We start from the raw sequence: 16762 nt of genomic DNA on the forward strand, positions 1-16762 counted from the left end.
TACCCAGCAACAGGACATGTGGCAATGGCTCACAGCTGTGTCAGGGGAGGTTCAGACTGGACGTGAGGAAGCATTTCTTTACAGACACTGGAACAGGCCCCAAGCCCGTCAGTGTTTAAGAGGCATTTGGACAATGCTTGAACTTTTGATCAGCCCTGAATTGGTCAGGCAGTTGGCCCAGATGATCGTTGTAGGTCCCTTCCAACTGAAACAGTCTATCCCATTAGCAGCAGTCACCTGTGCTCTTTTCTCACCACCTTGCTCCGCCATGCCAAAATGCTGGGAAAAGAAGCGCACTTAAAGACGGTCTGTACGAACGTACGTTTACAAAGACAGATTTGGATATTGGCGTCCATACGACCTAACCCGACTCTGCAACCCTCAGGGTGCCAACACGCGTTTACGTATTTATACTGTAGGACCATTCCGAAAACTCGCAGCCTGGCGGCGGATATCCCGCGGAGCGGCAGGAGACCGGCGCCTGCATCTCCTCGCCTCCCTCCCGCACCGCCGCGCATCCCTTACCGGCGCCCGCGGCCCCCGCCGTGTGCTCGCCGCCAGCCGCCGGCTTCCGTGCAGCCGGGCCGGCCGCCCCGCAGGCGCCGCCGCCGCGGGCACCCCCGACCCTCGCCGCTGCGCTCCCGCCCGGGGCGGCCGTGCCGCCGGCGCGCAGGGAGTTAACGGCGCCCGGTGCCGCGGGCCCCCGGCCGGGGCGGAGCGGGGCGGTGCCCGCCCGCCGCGGCCGGGAAGCGGCTCGGCCGCCGCCGCCGCGCAGTTCGTCCGGGTGCAGCGAGAGGCCCTTCCTGGTTCCCGCCGCTGCCGGTAAGGGCTGAGCTCCGCCAGCCGCCGGCCGGCAGCGCGGCGCCCGCCTGCAGCTCGCGGTCCTCTCCGGGCCGCCGGGCCCGCAGCGCCTCCCGGCAGCGGCAGCCTCGGGCGGCGAAAGCCCCGCGGGGGGGCAGCGGCGGTACACCGGGCTGCCGCCGGGTGGGGGAGCGGGGGGCCGGGGGGAGCGCTCGTCGCGGGCCGCGGGAGGGACCGCGGAGGCGGAGGTCTCGTCGGACGCGGGGGCTGCGGCCGTGCCGCCGTTTCCGAGCGTAGAGCGATGGGAGCCGCCCGCAGGCTCCTCCGTCCGCGGAGGCGAGGGCGTTGTCTGGCAGTGATGTGCGTCGTGAGCGAGCTGTCGTTGTTTGTACAGCCTCGAGAGGGAAGCGGCCGTCTAAACGTCGGCTCTGCAATGGCTCCGCTCTTTCTGATGATGGGCCGACACCGAACTAGAGCTTGGTTTTAAAACAAACATCGGTCGGAGGATTTGCGCGCACGTTGAAGTGGGCCGCGCGCTTTCTTGAGCCCTTTATTCTTGAACGTTGGGTTTAACTTTGGCTGAGGAGGGCTGCTGAAAATTTGGATGTAGCTATAAAAATTTCCGTTTGTTCAGGTAGCGTGGGAATTTTGTGGCTTTATATTAATTGGCTGCCTGTCAGCTACTACCTGATTGCTGAAAGGGTCTGCCGCGGCAAAATGGCTTTCTGCTTGATCCTTTCTTCTATTCTTGCCAAGGCATCTCCGGCTGGGTGCTGTTGGAGAGGTTATTCTGGACCTTTGGACTGTCAGAACTTTGTTCTCAGTTTTTTGAAGTACGTCATTACTTAGGGGATCACAGAACCAAGAACACTGTTAGAAATGATGTGGTTGCTTAGCACTGTGAACAGCAGCTGAATGAATTTCCTCCATTTATATGCAGCCATTTGTCATCTAGGTACATAAAAATAACTTTGCTGTTTCTTTTCCTTCTTTTCCAACTCCTAGTTATTAGGAGTCATGGCACTGTAGTTTTCTTGGAACAAATTACGCATTTTTCCCACAATGTACGTGATAAAATAGTGATACCCTGTAGTAACTGACTCTTATCATACAACCATAACTGATTCTAAATGCGACTTTAGTACTTTACCTCCTTGAGCAGAGATTCTAGTATACATTTAGTGAATCTAGTGCATAGGAAGTTTAGGCCTATGTAATAAAGGGTAATATTTTAAATGAAGAAAACTGATCGTCCTTATAAATTTTAATACATTTCCATTATTCAGTGGCTCTTAACAGGCAGAGTTAAGGTTTATTTCATTTGGTTCTTCAGGTCTTTCAAAATTCTTGTATTACGTAATTCTATTGCAGGACTGATTTCTTTCTATTTCCTTGTAGTGTGATCCTGAGGTTTTTAAGGATTACAATCCTGTCTCTATTATAATCTATGTGCTGTCACGCGCTTTGTAAGGGAGGGTAGAACAAAACTTTGTGATTCAGTACTTTCTGTAAGGGCTAAGTACCAACTTCAGCACGTAGCCGTAGTTGCTTCTGAAAATAATAACAAATGAATCATTTTATAATTATAATTCTGTCTATTTAAATGTAAAGTTGAATGCAGAAAGGAGAAGGGTTTTCATATAGGTTAGGGTAATGAATTAGGAAAAAAGATATTCAAGATAGATGATAAACTAGAGTGCTGTGACTTTTGGAGACATGTTTGGTTTAGTCTTCCTTGCTCTTAGGCTGGGCCAGATAGAAATGCTCCTAAGGCCATTAGGAGGAGTTCAATGAAGAGGATGTTATGAGTAAGATGCTTCCTGGACTCAGGTTTCAGGCGTATGACAGTTAGAAATGACCTTCTGGAGTCAGAGGTGAAAGGAGGCTAAAGCTAGCTAGTTCAGCAGTCACTGTCGCTGTGGGAGGTATGGAAGAAAGAGGATTACTTAGTTAGCTATGAGACTTACCTCTCTCTGGCCCATGAGCCAGGTGTTGCTTATACCACAGAACAGAATTCGTTCTGAGATGGGGGTTACATTAGCAAGGGATTAGTTTGGGCTTTGGTGGTTTGAAAGTGGTGATGCTCAGCCATAAAAAAATGGAGATGCTCATTTTGCTACAGTTACAAAAGCTGTAGTGTGGCTGGATTATTTTGGGTTTTTAATATTCATGACAGTATCATCTAAATAGAAAGTTTCTGTCACTGTTAATGATGCTAGCTTTACAGATGGGACTATGCCGATGCACTTACATCTAATTTTTAAAATATAATTCTAGGTATAAGCATACATGGCTCCTGGTGTCTCAAATGAGAAGAAAACTGATGATGAACAGTCTTCAAGGTATGATTCAGAAATGAATTATCTTGTCAAAGTCTACACTTACTTTCCTCCCCAAACTCATTACACACTTGTTTAGTTTAAGATAAAGTTTATGATACAAGTATTGATTATAACATCAAGTACGAGAAATGGAGTCTTTATCTGCTTTAACCACAACTACACAGAGGGCTTTGCTGGCTAGCCATTTTCATTGATCACGACAGTTAATTTTTCAAAGCGTAAGTGATGTTTTTTTGTTGTTGTTGTTTTTAATCCAGTGAGCTGTTGAAATGTTGACTTCGGTTACTGCATATGGCCAGATGTACCTGCTTGAGGAGTTTGAAGAAATATTTCAATCTGTTTCTCTAATCCTTAGTTTAAGCTTATTTTAGTAAAACCATACATGTTTAGTTGTCAGACATACATGTTTTGTTTAAACGTCCGGAAGCCGTAGGTGCTTTACAACAGTGTGAGAGGAATAAATTGTCTGCTCCTTAGAGTTACAGGCCAAAGATTTTTATCAGGCACCTTTGCCTCTACTGTAAATCCATGGCATTTGTCCAATGTACACATAGTAATATGCTTACTTTTATTGCCCATTTTACTCCAGGGTCCAAGTCTGCAGTTAGATCTGGATGGGCAGATAACAAGTACAAGTTAGTAACAGCCCTAGCTGCAGTGACATGGTGCGTTGAAGAGTGTTGCTGGTAGGGTATGAGATAAAAAAGGTAAAATACAGACACTGCTGAGGAAGGAAGCTGTATTTAGGCCAGGCATGAGGACAGTGGTGTTGGCACATACCACATGAATTTTCCTGTACTTTTAATAGAGGCCTCGCCTTTTCCCAATTTATTTCCCGGAGACAAGCTTTTATTGCTGGTATTCTTGTAAAGAAGGAAATATTTTTTGCTTGCCTGAGAACAAATTGTGAAGTGATTTCAAATCATATCCTACTTGTATGTAAAAGCCATTCCAATAAACATCAGCACAGCCAGCTATTTCATCTGCATTAGTAAGTGACCCATTAAATATGGGTAGAGAGTCCCACAAAACCGAACAGGAATAATACAGAGAAGGCAGTCTGGGAATTCTGCTCATGTGAGCTGGCAAATTCCTGGGCTGTCTGTGCCTTTCTGAAGAGCCATAAACCTGCTCTTTATTTCTCCAGGAGTCAAACAGGTCTCCTGGAGGGAAGAAGAAAGGCAACCAAAGCCTTTGGTTCCACCTGGGGTGGGATTTGTATGAAGAGGGGCAAATGGGGCACATGGGAGGTGGAAAGGAATTACTACTGAAGGGGTGAATGAACCATCTGCTTTGTTGGGCTGCTTTTTCAGTTACTGAAGGTGGTAGTCTGTGGTGGGCAGGAACAAATAGGGTGGATTGGGATGATACCTCTTTGGCTGTGCAGCTGCTGCTGAATAGTTAGTGGCATTAGAGAGAGAATTTCAAGAACAGAAACAATTGATAGATTATTGGGGTTGTAACTATTTTCTTTGCTTTCTGAGGAACAGTTCAGTGACCTCAGTATGGGCATCTAGGCCACTTTAGGCTCCTAAAGGTAACCAATACATCCTGCTCAGGACTGACAGATAGGACATAGGACCTACAGAATAGCACTGGCCTCCTGGAGAGGCATTAGAAGACAGGCAGGATAACCTAAAACATCTAAAATAGTGCTAAACACCTATGTTTAGGTTTCAGAGTTGTTCCTGCAAGGTCTTAACAATTTTTTGCATAAACTCCAGGCAAACTCTTTTGTTTGTCTCCTCTGACAAAGCAGTTTGAATTTGCTGAGCCATGCTATGACTGCAGTGAGCCTTCATTAAGCTATTAAGTCATTTTGTGTCTGGAAGATATTTATTGCTTGACTTCATCTCTCAGAAACTACTCTGAAGTATTGGCTAGTATTTTGCTTAACCTTGTGATTATCGACTAGTTGTTCCTACCTGTTTCAATTGAACTTAAAACATCAAGCACAGAAGGCAGACATTTTATGAATCATTCAGCTTGCTTAGTTAGTCCACTACCCAATTTTCCATGAAGGCAATCCCACATGCTAAGTAGCTCAGTTTTCCCTCCTTGTCTTGTAGTTTCCTGGTTCTTCAGAAAGATATTTTTTTTTTTTAAGCTGTACCACGTCCTTACAGGAACCAATTTAAGAGGAAGTAAATTCTTTTTACCTCTTCCTGTCTTTCCCTTTTTCTTGCATTTTTTTTCTCTTCAATGGTTTTTTCTTTGCTTCAGATTTCCATTTGCCTCTTTTCTCTCCTGTTTCAGGTCCTCTGTATTCTTGTTACCAGTCTCATGCTGTAGAGTTTTCTCCTCCTGGCTGGATGACACAGAGTTACAGTGAGCCAAACTGCCAGAAATCCCCTTTGGGCCTGTCTGTAAAGCCCAAATCTTCCCACCCTTCTCAGGTGGTTAGGAGGGTCAGTCAAAACACAGAGGTCGAGTTTGCTTTTCAGCTTTGCTATGGATTGTCTATGTAGTAAGGCAGTCTATTGAATATTCCCTGGTCCTGCTCCCATTGTTCTGCTCACCATAAAGACCCACCCTGGTTCACAACTTTAATATTTTTTAAGGTAAAAGTCACACTGTTGCAAATGCATGCTACCATCTGGGCTTTTCTTTAGTAATTTCATCCTGTGCAATAAATGGAATGTTAAATATGGTATGTGATTTGTTATGAGATGTAAGGTGATTGTGAAATTTAGGATTTCCTTAATGTAATGCATGAGGAACCAAAATAAGGTAGTGCAGGCATACTTAGGTGTGGCATTTCCCAACTTTTACTGTTTGACTTTGCAAAATTATCATCTATTCCATGTAGGAGTTTGTATATACTCTATATGTTTCACAATGTTGCTGTCCTGGCAGAGAGAATTTTATTCACCTCTGCAACCCTCACCTGGAGAAAATGAAAGAAGACATCCTGTACCATTTTGCACTTGGGACTGGTACCCATGATTTTCCAGCATTGTTTGGAGATGTAAAGGTAAGATGCTTCATTTCATTCAGCCAGCCTAAGCTTTTCTGCAGAAGGTGGAAGTGTAGTGTCTTCAGAATAAGACTAAATGTGTCAGCAGGCCACCAGTTGAGGAATGAGTGGAAAGGGGATAAGATTTTGTGGGTTCTTGTCACTGTCAATATCAAGCAAAATTGGGGATAGTTGTTTCTGACTGTCTCTTTTCATCCAGTAAAAAGGCAAATGCTACAGTCTCTATTCAGGTAGAACTCCCTTTTGGGGCGCCTTCAAGCCAATATCTATCTTTTACTCATTTAAAAAGCATGAAAGCATTTGAGTGTTATGTAGAAGGTTTTGGGTTTTTTCCCATAAATTTTCTTCATGGCCTTCTAGAATGATTATGAGAAAAGCCACATCTAGGAATACCTTTGGGTTAACTGAAGGTGTTTGCACCCTCATGTTGATCTTTGCATGTGTTTTGATATGCTGAATCATGCAATTGATTTTGTTTTGTGGAATACTGTCCACCCCAGTTTGTATGTGTTGGAGGAAGTCCTTCACGGATGAGAGCTTTTATTGCCTACATAGCTGAAGAACTGGGGCTTGGGAGCCCTGGTTGTGACTATCCTAACATCTGTGCGGGAACTGACCGTTACGCAATGTACAAAGTGGGACCTGTTTTGTCAGTCAGTGTAAGTACCTCACTTAATCAGATATGGGACACAGTTCAATGATGCTGTTCAAAGTAGAAAATATGAATGCACATTTATTTTAAAAACTTAGTAGTTGGAATCAGGTTTTTAAGTTTGTATCAGCCATGATCAAAATAGTTCAGTCAACTAATTAAGAATTCCTTTTTAGCCCTTTTTTGTAAGAGGGCAAACCTCTGAGACTTTAATTCCTTTCTTGCCTCCTTTTTCCTCAGTGTACCACTGAGGTGTTACAGGAATGGCCTTATAAATTTTTTGAGCAGACTCACTGTTGCCTCATCCCTGTTCTGTATGCTGAATAGTGGGGGAAAAAGGGCACTTGATGCATATGGGATATTGGAAAAAATGGCTGTATCATCCAGAGCTACGTATCTGCAGTGGCATTGTCAAATGTGCTAACATAACTTAAGAGTAGCATTCCATGAAACTTTTGCTACTAACTCATGTATGCATTTTAAAACTTCTTACCTTTAATTTGTAGATACGATTACATACTTCAGTTGCAATTGCGTAACTGTAGTATCATTCTGCACCCTTTCTTTTGAGTTGTAATTATCACATTATCATGCAAATTAAGGTGGACTTGTATTTGCTGAACTTTGTGACTAAACCACAATGTCTGTCTTTTGAAAAAATTTAGCCTAACTGTTCACTAGCACTTCAGGTTGGTAAAAAAATCAGCATGGGGTTTTTCTTGTGTTTAAGAAAAGTTCTGTGATGAAGATTCTATATTTGTCAACTATTAGGAAAGGACTATATACTCTTGAGAATGTAAATATTTTATAATTCATGATTTTTAGAAATATTGTACTTCATCCATAGTCTGCCAAAGCCAGTGGGAATCTTTCTGTTTACCTGCAGTAGCCTTTCAGTAGGCCCATAGGTTAGGATTTTTGTGGGAGTGAGTTAGGTGACAATTGGGAAAAAAAAAATCAGGAAGGAGATATTGTCCGGCATGTTCTTCTGTATATATTTTGCATTGTCTATGTGAATGTTGAATATGAATTTCTGCTTTCATTTCAGCATGGTATGGGCATTCCTTCTATTTCAATCATGTTGCACGAGCTGATCAAACTGTTGTATCATGCCAAGTGTTCCAACATAACCATTGTTCGCATTGGCACCTCTGGTGGAATAGGTATCTCCCCTCTTGATTTCTTTTTTTCTTCAAACCAAAGCATCTTTGTAGGAGAGTAAAGCATCTCTCTGCAAGTCATTGATGGTCAGAACACAGGAGATGAATCGTTTTGCTTCTGTAATTTTGAAAGAAAAGACAGTATCTGCATTTGGATAGAGAAAATGTACTTAAGTCATCTGACACTGGGAGGAGAAGGACATTCCTGTCCTGTATGAAAAGTATGAGATAAGAAAGAATATATAATGAAAAAGGAAAAATTTCATTCTTTCAGAAATTATTGTAATAATAAACTGAAGCAGCTAGGCATGCACAAAAAAAAAAATATCTCAGTGAAGTCAGGGGCAAAATTGCCACCTTTAAAAGAAGCAGGTCTGGGTCAAGATGTATGGTTTATGTGTGTGGAAACAAAGCATTAACTACATTGTGAAGCTATACCTATTTCTTTTTACTGCAGGTCTGGAGCCAGGCTCAGTGGTTATAACTAGGCAATCTGTAGATGCCACCTTCAAACCTCAGTTTGAACAGGTTATTCTGGGAAAGACTGTAATTCGCAGTACAAACCTAGATGAACAGCTAGCTAAGGAACTGATGGAGTGCAGTAAAGAAATCGGTCAGTTCAATACAGTCATTGGAAACACTATGTGCACTTTGGATTTCTATGAAGGTAAGGCTGGTGACAGACTAACAGAAGTATATTGGTAAGCGGCAATAGATAAATACTGAATAATATTTTAACATTAATGTTCCAGTTCACCGAACAGAAGGCATTCCCTACTTCAAGTTGTCTTGTCAGCTGTAATTAACCTATTTTTCATACATGTAAAATCAAGCATTGTGCTTGGCAGTTTGCTGTATTGAACTTCTCATTTTGTGAAGGTTTATTTCCCCACAGCTCTAATAGATCCTCTCAAATACATATAGTCTACTATACACTTTTCACATACTCATCAGTTAGGTATGTTTGTCACAAAATTTCTGTGATTTACTGATGCATCCTAGAGGATTACAGGAGTGAGAATTATTTGTGGCTGGTTTTGTTTTTTGTTTTGTTTTGGTTTTTTTTCCCACTGGTTAAGTATCTAAAGTAAATCTTTTCTAATAGAAGTGTCAGAACTTGTTTCCCATGCACATTTTGAGCAAAGCAGTGATCAGACAACTGAAGATATTATTTTGCTGAGTTGTGTCAAGGCTGCTACATAGCAGAGGCAAACCTCCAAGGCTTACTTTGGATAAACATATAGACATTCAGGTGCTTTTCTGATCTCCCAAGTCTATTCACAGACATCTTTCAAATCTCGCGAGAACAGAGTGTAGTGGCACCTGATACGACTTTCTGTAGCTGTTAGTGGATAGGTGACAAAGGGTGCAATGCAGAGGGGAACATGTGGTCTGCATAATGCTCAAGCTTGGTCAGAAGCAGATACTGTCAGTTTGTGTATCTCCTCAGACACCAACCACAGGTGCAAGCTACATTAAATAAAAATGTCAGGAATGTTTTCAACTCATACAGCAAAAAACTGAGAACAGGCTCAAGGATATTCATTTAGGACTACATCTCCTGAAAACAAGAAGATACCGAGTAAAAGACTGCAATTTAACTTTACTGTACATAACCTGCTGCCATTTTATCTCTAGGTGTTAGTCTTGAATAATTTGAATACACTAATTTTCTCAAAAAATGTTAATAGTATTACCTAGTTAGCTTAAGAGACTCTTCATCTCTTACCTTAGAGAGTCTTTAAGTAATAAAATGTTCATCCTTTCAAGATAGTATCAGGAAGGCATTTTCAAGCCTGGCAGTTTTTCTAGACAATGATTATACATAGAAAAAATGCAGCACTTCCATACAGCTTAAAGTTTGTTGCTGAATTTTGACACATGCCCCACATGCAGGAAACTACTACTTACATTTTCCCATTTATGAATTTGAGAATTTAAGCTGGAGAAGACCAATTAAATTACCGTGATTCACATTACAAAAAATAGAAGTAATATGTAGAAGCTCTAGCGATAGCTAAGAATCACTTTGTCCTATTTGTCTTGTGCATGAAAATAAAGAGCGGTAGTAAAAGCTGGACACTGTATAGGGGAAACTACAGTAATTGAGCGTTTTAGAAACTGAATTTGTTCTGTGACTTCATCGCTGAAAATTTCTGCAAAATTACTTTGTAGGACAGGGCAGGTTGGATGGTGCAATCTGCTTATATAATGAAGAAGAGAAACTGCAATATTTGAAGGAAGCTTATGATTCTGGTGTCAGAAACATAGAGATGGAGTCTTCTGTGTTTGCGGCAATGTGTAATCTCAGCGGTGTCAAAGGTAAACTAACTTAAAATCACTTTATTCAAGCTGTAGGAAGTTTTCCGCGTTGCAGCAGGGTTGTGGTAAAACTGCAAATGAGGTCTTAACATACTATAACTGGTTTTTTTTATATGCAGAAGGTTATAGTTCTGTTGCTATGATTGTTTGATTTGTGTCATATGTATTCAAAAATTTGCAAACTTTGTCACGTAGTTCTTATACGGTTTAGTCCTGTTGTTTGCTATTCCAGCCTGTGGCAAGCACATAAATCATTGAAGTACCTAATTACCCTATAGCATTAATTTGTTTTCTTTGATTAGTTTTTTAAGTTTACGGGAAGCAACTAGTTAATTTAAGCAATCAGGTGATTCTCATGTATATAAAACTATAATCACTTTCTATACTTTCATATCAAATTGAAAATATAAATATTTTGTGTAGACTTACGGCTTTAATTCTTAAACACTTGGGAGATTTTTACTAGCATCATGAATAAACCATTCCTAATCATAAAACAAGTTTTTAAATTTTTTTTACAGAAGCTAGCTAATTTTCAGTAAAGATTAGGGAAAAAAAAAAAAGCGCTACAAATAATGTAATACAGTGCCTTTCTACTGACCATGTTAACTATAGTCTCTCACTTTACTTGGCAAGTAATTTGCCAATTTAAAACACTGATGTTTCTCAAACTTCTTTAAACTCAAGAAAGATGAAGTGAAGAAAAATGAGCAAAAAGGCCAACAGTTATATCAAACATCCTCAGTTCTTACTGACTTGAGAGTGATTGAAAACCCAACCCATGCTATCCCTGAGGCATTAGGGAGCCTGGCCCCTTTTGCTGTCTCTACTTTGTAGGTCTGTAATGCGTATTACTGCTTGTGCTCTGCAAATTGTCACTAGCAGAAGCCCCAGATACAGAAGAGTGATGGTAGAGCTCAGCTTGAGTGAAAGGAGGGATTTTACCTTTGGACTCTGATTACCAAAAGGCAGCAGGTGAGCCTGAGGTGATCCATGAGATCTTCATGCACTTCCAGTGCTCCCCATCAGATCCTCATGCACTTCCAGTGCTCCGCATCCATGAATGTCGAAGCAGCTCATCTGCTGGTTCCCAACGGGTGGCATCTACAGCACAGGGATTCGAGTTGACTATAAGGTAGATAGTGGAGGGCTGTAACTACATTTGCTAGAGCAGTCTTTCTGATAACTTCCTACCAGTCAAGTCCTGGGTACTTGAGAAATATAATTCCTATCCAGAAAAACATAAGGATCATGATCCAAGAGTAAGTATCTGCAGCTGCCTGAGAGCTCTTGCTTTATTACTGTAGCGATCAGTTGTCTTAAACTGTTCGTACCTTTGTTTATGTCATCCATAGCACGCTAGTCCCCTTGCATTTTATGGTACTGTGCACCATTTTTGGGGGTTTGTTTTCTCTCATATTTCTAATCTTCTAGCTGTTTGTTCAAATGTTTATGTTTCTGGACTGCAGAAGTGCCAGAATATCATTCCTAACTAATGCTGTCTTTTAATTTCTAGCTGCTGTAGTGTGTGTCACTCTTCTGAATCGGCTTGAGGGGGACCAGATTAGTAGCTCACATGATGTACTTGTGGAGTATCAGCAGAGGCCACAGAAGTTAGTGGGATATTTCATTAAGAAAAGTCTTGGGAAAGTATGAAATATCCACCTTTGTTTTATAGAAGCAGAAGGCTTTTGCACAGCTGAGGTCATGGTCATGACTTCTGTGCATTTAAGGTCTTTTGCCTCAGAATACCTTACAGCATTCTGTGTGTCTGTGGAAGCTAATCATTTTTGTCAGTGTCCTTTGGCAACTGAATGTGCTGAATTCACTTTTCTGTGATTTGGAAAGTGGATCTGTTGTGAAGGACAAGCCTGCTATAATATATGAAAAAGCCTTATTTATCCCTGCGATAAAAGAAAAACTAGGAAGAAAATCAAACTTTATTGCCAAATACTTGCAAACCACCAACTTAAAATTAACTTAAGAATGCTATTCTATTTCTTGTTGCTACAAAAAATTATATAAGTTATATTTGTCTTTGTTGCTTCACTTGTAAAGAAAACTTAAAGTGAATGCAGTTTATTTTTTGCGAACTTTGACAAATAAACAATACTATTTTCATATATTAAAATTTCATGAAATTGCAAAGTGTGGGACTGAATTTTCTAAACATTAAGGCTTGACACTGAGCTGTTACAGATCTATACTTCCTAGATATTGATCCAACAAGGTCATTCATATCCCATTTTAACTGTATGATTGAATCGATACCCAGGAAACATTTATGCGTTAAGTAATTTTGCATCGAAGAACTTGAAATCTTGCTGAATCAAGGCTCCTGTTTACTGAAGAGGAACCAAAGGCATTCAGGAGATGCACAGCATGTTCATGGCACTGCATTATGGTAGTTTGTTTTTTTTTCCTTTTTACTTTGTTTCTTTTTAAATTGGTTTTCATCTCCATGTCTTCACGGCACAACACTCACTGTTGCAATGGTTCCCAGTACTTCTGATGAACTGGAGAATACTTATTGACTGTACCATGACATCAAAACCATTTCTCCAATTTTTTTTCTACTACCACTGGCCTAGCATTTGGGGCCTTTTAAAATCGTACTCAATTGCTGCTTTGCTGCTGTGGTTAGAATATAAATACGTGGTCAGCTAAAGAAAAATGTGTTTATATTTTTTTTTTTTCTCCCTCTTCTACTGCAGTGGAGGATCCAGTCCTAGCAGGAGTCTGTAGTGGATTGACCCTGGCTGAACACCAAACACCAGGTGCCCACCAAAGCTGGTCTATCACTTCCCCCTCCTCAGCTGGGCAGGGGAGAGAAAAATATAACGAAAGGCTCGTGGGTCAAGATAAGGACAGAGAGAGGATCACTCACCAATTACCGTCATGGGCAAAACAGACTTGACATAAAGAAAATTAACTTAATTTTTTGCCAACCAAACCAGAGTAGGGTAATGAGAAATAAAACCAAAATCTTAAAACACCTTTCCCCCCAACCCCTCCCTTCTTCCCAGGCACAGCTTCACTCACGGTTCTCTACCTCCTCCCCCCACCAGCACAGGGGGACAGGGAATGGGGGTTGGAGTCAGTTCATCACATGTTGTCTCTGCCACTCCTTCCTCTTCAGGAGGAGGACTCCTCACTCTTCCCTTGCTCCAGCATGGGGTCCCTCTCACGGGAGACAGTACTTCATGAACTTCTCCATGTGGGTCCATGCCACAGGCTGCAGTTCACAAACTGCTCCAGCGTGGGTCCCTCCCATGGGGTGCAGTCCTTCAGGCACAAACTGCTCCAGTGCGGGTCCTTCCCACAGGCTGCAGTCCTTCAGGCACAGACCACTCCAGCGTGGGTTCCCCGCGGCGTCACAAGTCCTGCCAGCAAACCTGTTCCAGCGCAGGCTCCTCTCTCCACGGAGCCACAGGTCCTGCCAGGAGCCTGCTGCAGTGCGGGCTTCCCACGGGGTCACAGCCTCTTTCAGGCACCCACCTGCTCTGGCATGGGGTCCTCCATGGACCGCAGGTGGGTATTTGCTCCACCGTGGACCTTCACGGGCTGCAGGGGGACAACCTGCCTCACCATGGTCTTCCCCATGGGCTGCAGGGGAATCTCTGCTCTGGCACCTGGAGCACCTCCTCCCCTCCTTCTGCACTGACCTGGGGGTCTGCAGGGTTGATTCTCTCACACATTCTCACTCCTCTCTCCAGCTGCAGTTTCTGTGCCACCACAACTTTTTTCTCCTTAAATATGTTATCCCAGAGGCAGTACCACTGTCCCTGATGGGCTTGGCCTTGGCCAGCAGCAGGTCCGTCTTGGAACTGGCTGGCATTGGCTCTGTTGGACGTAGGGGAAGCTTTCAGCAGCTTCTCACAGAAGCCACCCCTGTAATCCCCCTGCTACCAAAACCTTGCCACACAAATCCAATATAGAGTCATAGGTCAAAAGGGTCTAAATAAACTCTGAGAACAGCTGTCACTGAGCCAGCTAAATGAGATTTTCTTTTCAAGGATTGCAGTCTGCAACACTGTTAACAAGCATAAGAGTTAGATCGAAGAGGGAGTGAGGTAGTAGTAGGCACATTCACGAAGATGTGGCAGAAACCGCAAGCAATGTGATGAAAACATTAAAAAAGGAAGGCATGATGCTTGTGAATAGGCAACTGCCAATGAGGATTAGTCTCCTTAAATTTGATGAATTTTCAACTGGAGAACAGATAAAAATACTAGATTCTTTTTTAATTTACTGATTTAGTCTTCCTTTAATTTTAAAAACACATTTTCTCGTTTGTGCCAAGGATATACAATGAATCTAAGTTTTCAGAGAAAGCCTTTTTTTCCTGAAGCCTAAGGGAAGGAGTCAGGTAGGAATGGCTCCACATTTTGTTTGAACTGTTCCTCCCTTATTAAAAAAAAAAAAAAAAAAAAAGCTGTGCTTAACTGTGTTTAGTGCTTGCCTGGGCATTGCAGAAAGCCGTTAGGTCCCTTGTGAAACGTGCAACGAAGCACATTCTTGCTCTGCAACCTCCTGTTCCCAGAAGAGTGACAAGGAGATAAAAAGGAGAGCACTTAAGAAGCAACATGCTGCACTCTAGGCTGAAGAAAAGCTTATACCAAATTGACCAGTATGGGTTTGGAGGAGACAGTTTGCTGTTGTAAAGAAATAACTACTATGAATTACCTAAAGAGGAGACAAGAAAAAAAAACCCACCTTATGTGGCTCTGTGACGCTTCGGGGAAGCATATTACTGCAGTTGTCCTGGAGGTATGAATCCAAAATGGTGTGATTTTTCTTCTTAAAGGAAGGACAGCAAGAATCTGGAAATTAGTTAAAAGAGTAAGTTCTTAAATCATTTAACAGTGTCAGCTGTCAATAGAAACTGCAGAACTTTTATATTTACAGTCACATAAAGTAAGCACTTCTATTTTGATAACTAATATGAAAACTCTTACGTGCTACATGCTGAAATATAATGAGCATTGTGGCCTGGCTGAGTTGGAGCTAAGGTTCAAGCATTCATGGAGTGATGCAACTATTCCATTAAATCAATACACAAGACCCCAGCACAAACCCCTGGAAGATTTCAGCTGTACACTTTTTGCCAATATGTCCTTTCCCCTTCCCACTGTTCCTTAGGACGTTGTACTTTTCTTTCTGCTAAAATATTTTTCTTCTGTGCTTTTTTAACAGATGGAGTAAAGGGATGTATGACAACTTAAAGTTAGAATTCAAAGGAGACCAAGTATCCCGTTTCTACTGGTCATCATCCTGTAATGCTGTATTCCTAATGCAAGAGGGTGCTCTATAGACACATCTTACATGCAATAAAATACTTTTTTTAGCTTCAGAGGAAACTTGCCAGAATGTCTTACCCTGATAAGAACAATTGTATTTTCCCTTGTGACTGCAACTGGACAGAGAGATAAAGATATGAGTCAGCTGTGTGCATCCGGCAGTGAAGTTACCTTCCTGTAGGTTTTACAAAGATGGCCATAAAGAATTATAAAATATTTAACAGCCTTTTTTATGCAAATAAATTCTTTAATATTAGCCAATCACATTCTTTCTGTAGAATACGAATCAGGATTTGGAGTGGTGATATTTTTAAAAGCATATATGATATTACATATATGTTTGATATTACATAGTGCAGTGTCTCCTGGTAGAGATCAGTTTACTCCAGAGATCAGAAAAGATAAAAGCAAAGAAGGAAGGTAGAAGGTATGAATACGGTGGAAGTGTGAAGGGAGAAAACAGTGGTTTCTACCAATGATTTGTTCTGTGATTCATGGTGTTCTTCTGGCCTCTTCCTACCTTTTTGTTAAAGAAATGGTTGAGACCATAATGAAGGTAGGCCAGAAGGCATTTCTTTAACATTTGCAAGAGACTCAGAATGTGCAGTATCTTGCTTAGTGGCTTGCTTTTATTTTTGGCATCTCGATATACTTCAGAGAAGGATTTTCTTTAATGGAAGGTATGAGAAATCCTGAAAAGGAATATTTTGGAATGACCTGTTTCCAGAAGTGCTTAGAGTATAAATGTTTTTATCTGTCCTTTAAAAACACAGCAAAAGAATTCAGTAATTTCAGTATTTCTTGACAATGTACACATGTAATATGCAATATCTTTTTTTAACATTTTTCCTAAGTCATTGTAAAGAATATGCCACAGAACTGGGTTTTCTTCTCAAGTCTGGATCTCAGTATATTCCTAAATAAAATGTTTATACAGTTCAATCAGAGACGTGTTTCATTTCCATTGACAAGATAGGTGAAAGAAACTAAAGTATGAATGTTTTTAGATTTGCCCATCAGCAGTCAGTTACGTTCTGAATGCAGTGCTCAGTACTGCCAGCAGTAAACTGAGCTTTGGGGGTTGGATCTGTGCGCAACAACTGAATACGAAAAAGCACAGTAGTGTGATTTGATGGCTCTGTTACAGTTTGCTACAAGATGTTGCGGTTTCCTTTCCCTGAAAGCTTCTCAGTTTTTAAGTTGGAGTG

General features: G+C 41.6%; 1 protein-coding gene across 8 annotated transcripts; it reads left to right on the top strand.

Annotated features, from left to right (window-relative positions):
• Positions 1 to 658: 658 nt before the first annotated feature.
• Positions 659 to 16493, top strand: UPP1 (uridine phosphorylase 1). Of its 8 annotated transcripts, none has more exons than XR_012649718.1 (9): positions 689 to 822; positions 3079 to 3143; positions 6000 to 6117; positions 6621 to 6779; positions 7821 to 7935; positions 8390 to 8599; positions 10108 to 10254; positions 12969 to 15024; positions 15451 to 16493. XR_012649718.1 is itself a non-coding variant. In XM_075022663.1 (9 exons), exons 2-8 carry the CDS (start codon positions 3091 to 3093, stop codon positions 13169 to 13171), a joined length of 1005 nt encoding a protein of 334 aa, XP_074878764.1. In that variant the 5' UTR covers positions 689 to 822; positions 3079 to 3090; the 3' UTR covers positions 13172 to 13217; positions 15451 to 16493. The 8 variants fall into 8 exon arrangements, 6 of the variants coding, with proteins under 6 accessions (XP_074878767.1, XP_074878764.1, XP_074878768.1 ...); XR_012649719.1 differs by having other exon boundaries at positions 12969 to 13785; XM_075022663.1 differs by having other exon boundaries at positions 12969 to 13217.
• Positions 16494 to 16762: the final 269 nt, after the last annotated feature.

The sequence above is a fragment of the Buteo buteo genome, chromosome 3 (genome assembly GCF_964188355.1).
Source record: "Buteo buteo chromosome 3, bButBut1.hap1.1, whole genome shotgun sequence".
NCBI classification, from domain to species: domain Eukaryota; kingdom Metazoa; phylum Chordata; class Aves; order Accipitriformes; family Accipitridae; genus Buteo; species Buteo buteo.

Coding starts and splice junctions, on each gene's coding strand:
- UPP1 (XM_075022663.1), top strand. CDS start 3,091: ATGGCTCCTGGTGTCTCAAATGAGAAGAAAACTGATGATGAACAGTCT. Junction 6,780..7,820: donor GACCTGTTTTGTCAGTCAGT/GTAAGTACCTCA, acceptor CTTTCATTTCAG/CATGGTATGGGCATTCCTTC. Junction 10,255..12,968: donor TAATCTCAGCGGTGTCAAAG/GTAAACTAACTT, acceptor CTTCTACTGCAG/TGGAGGATCCAGTCCTAGCA.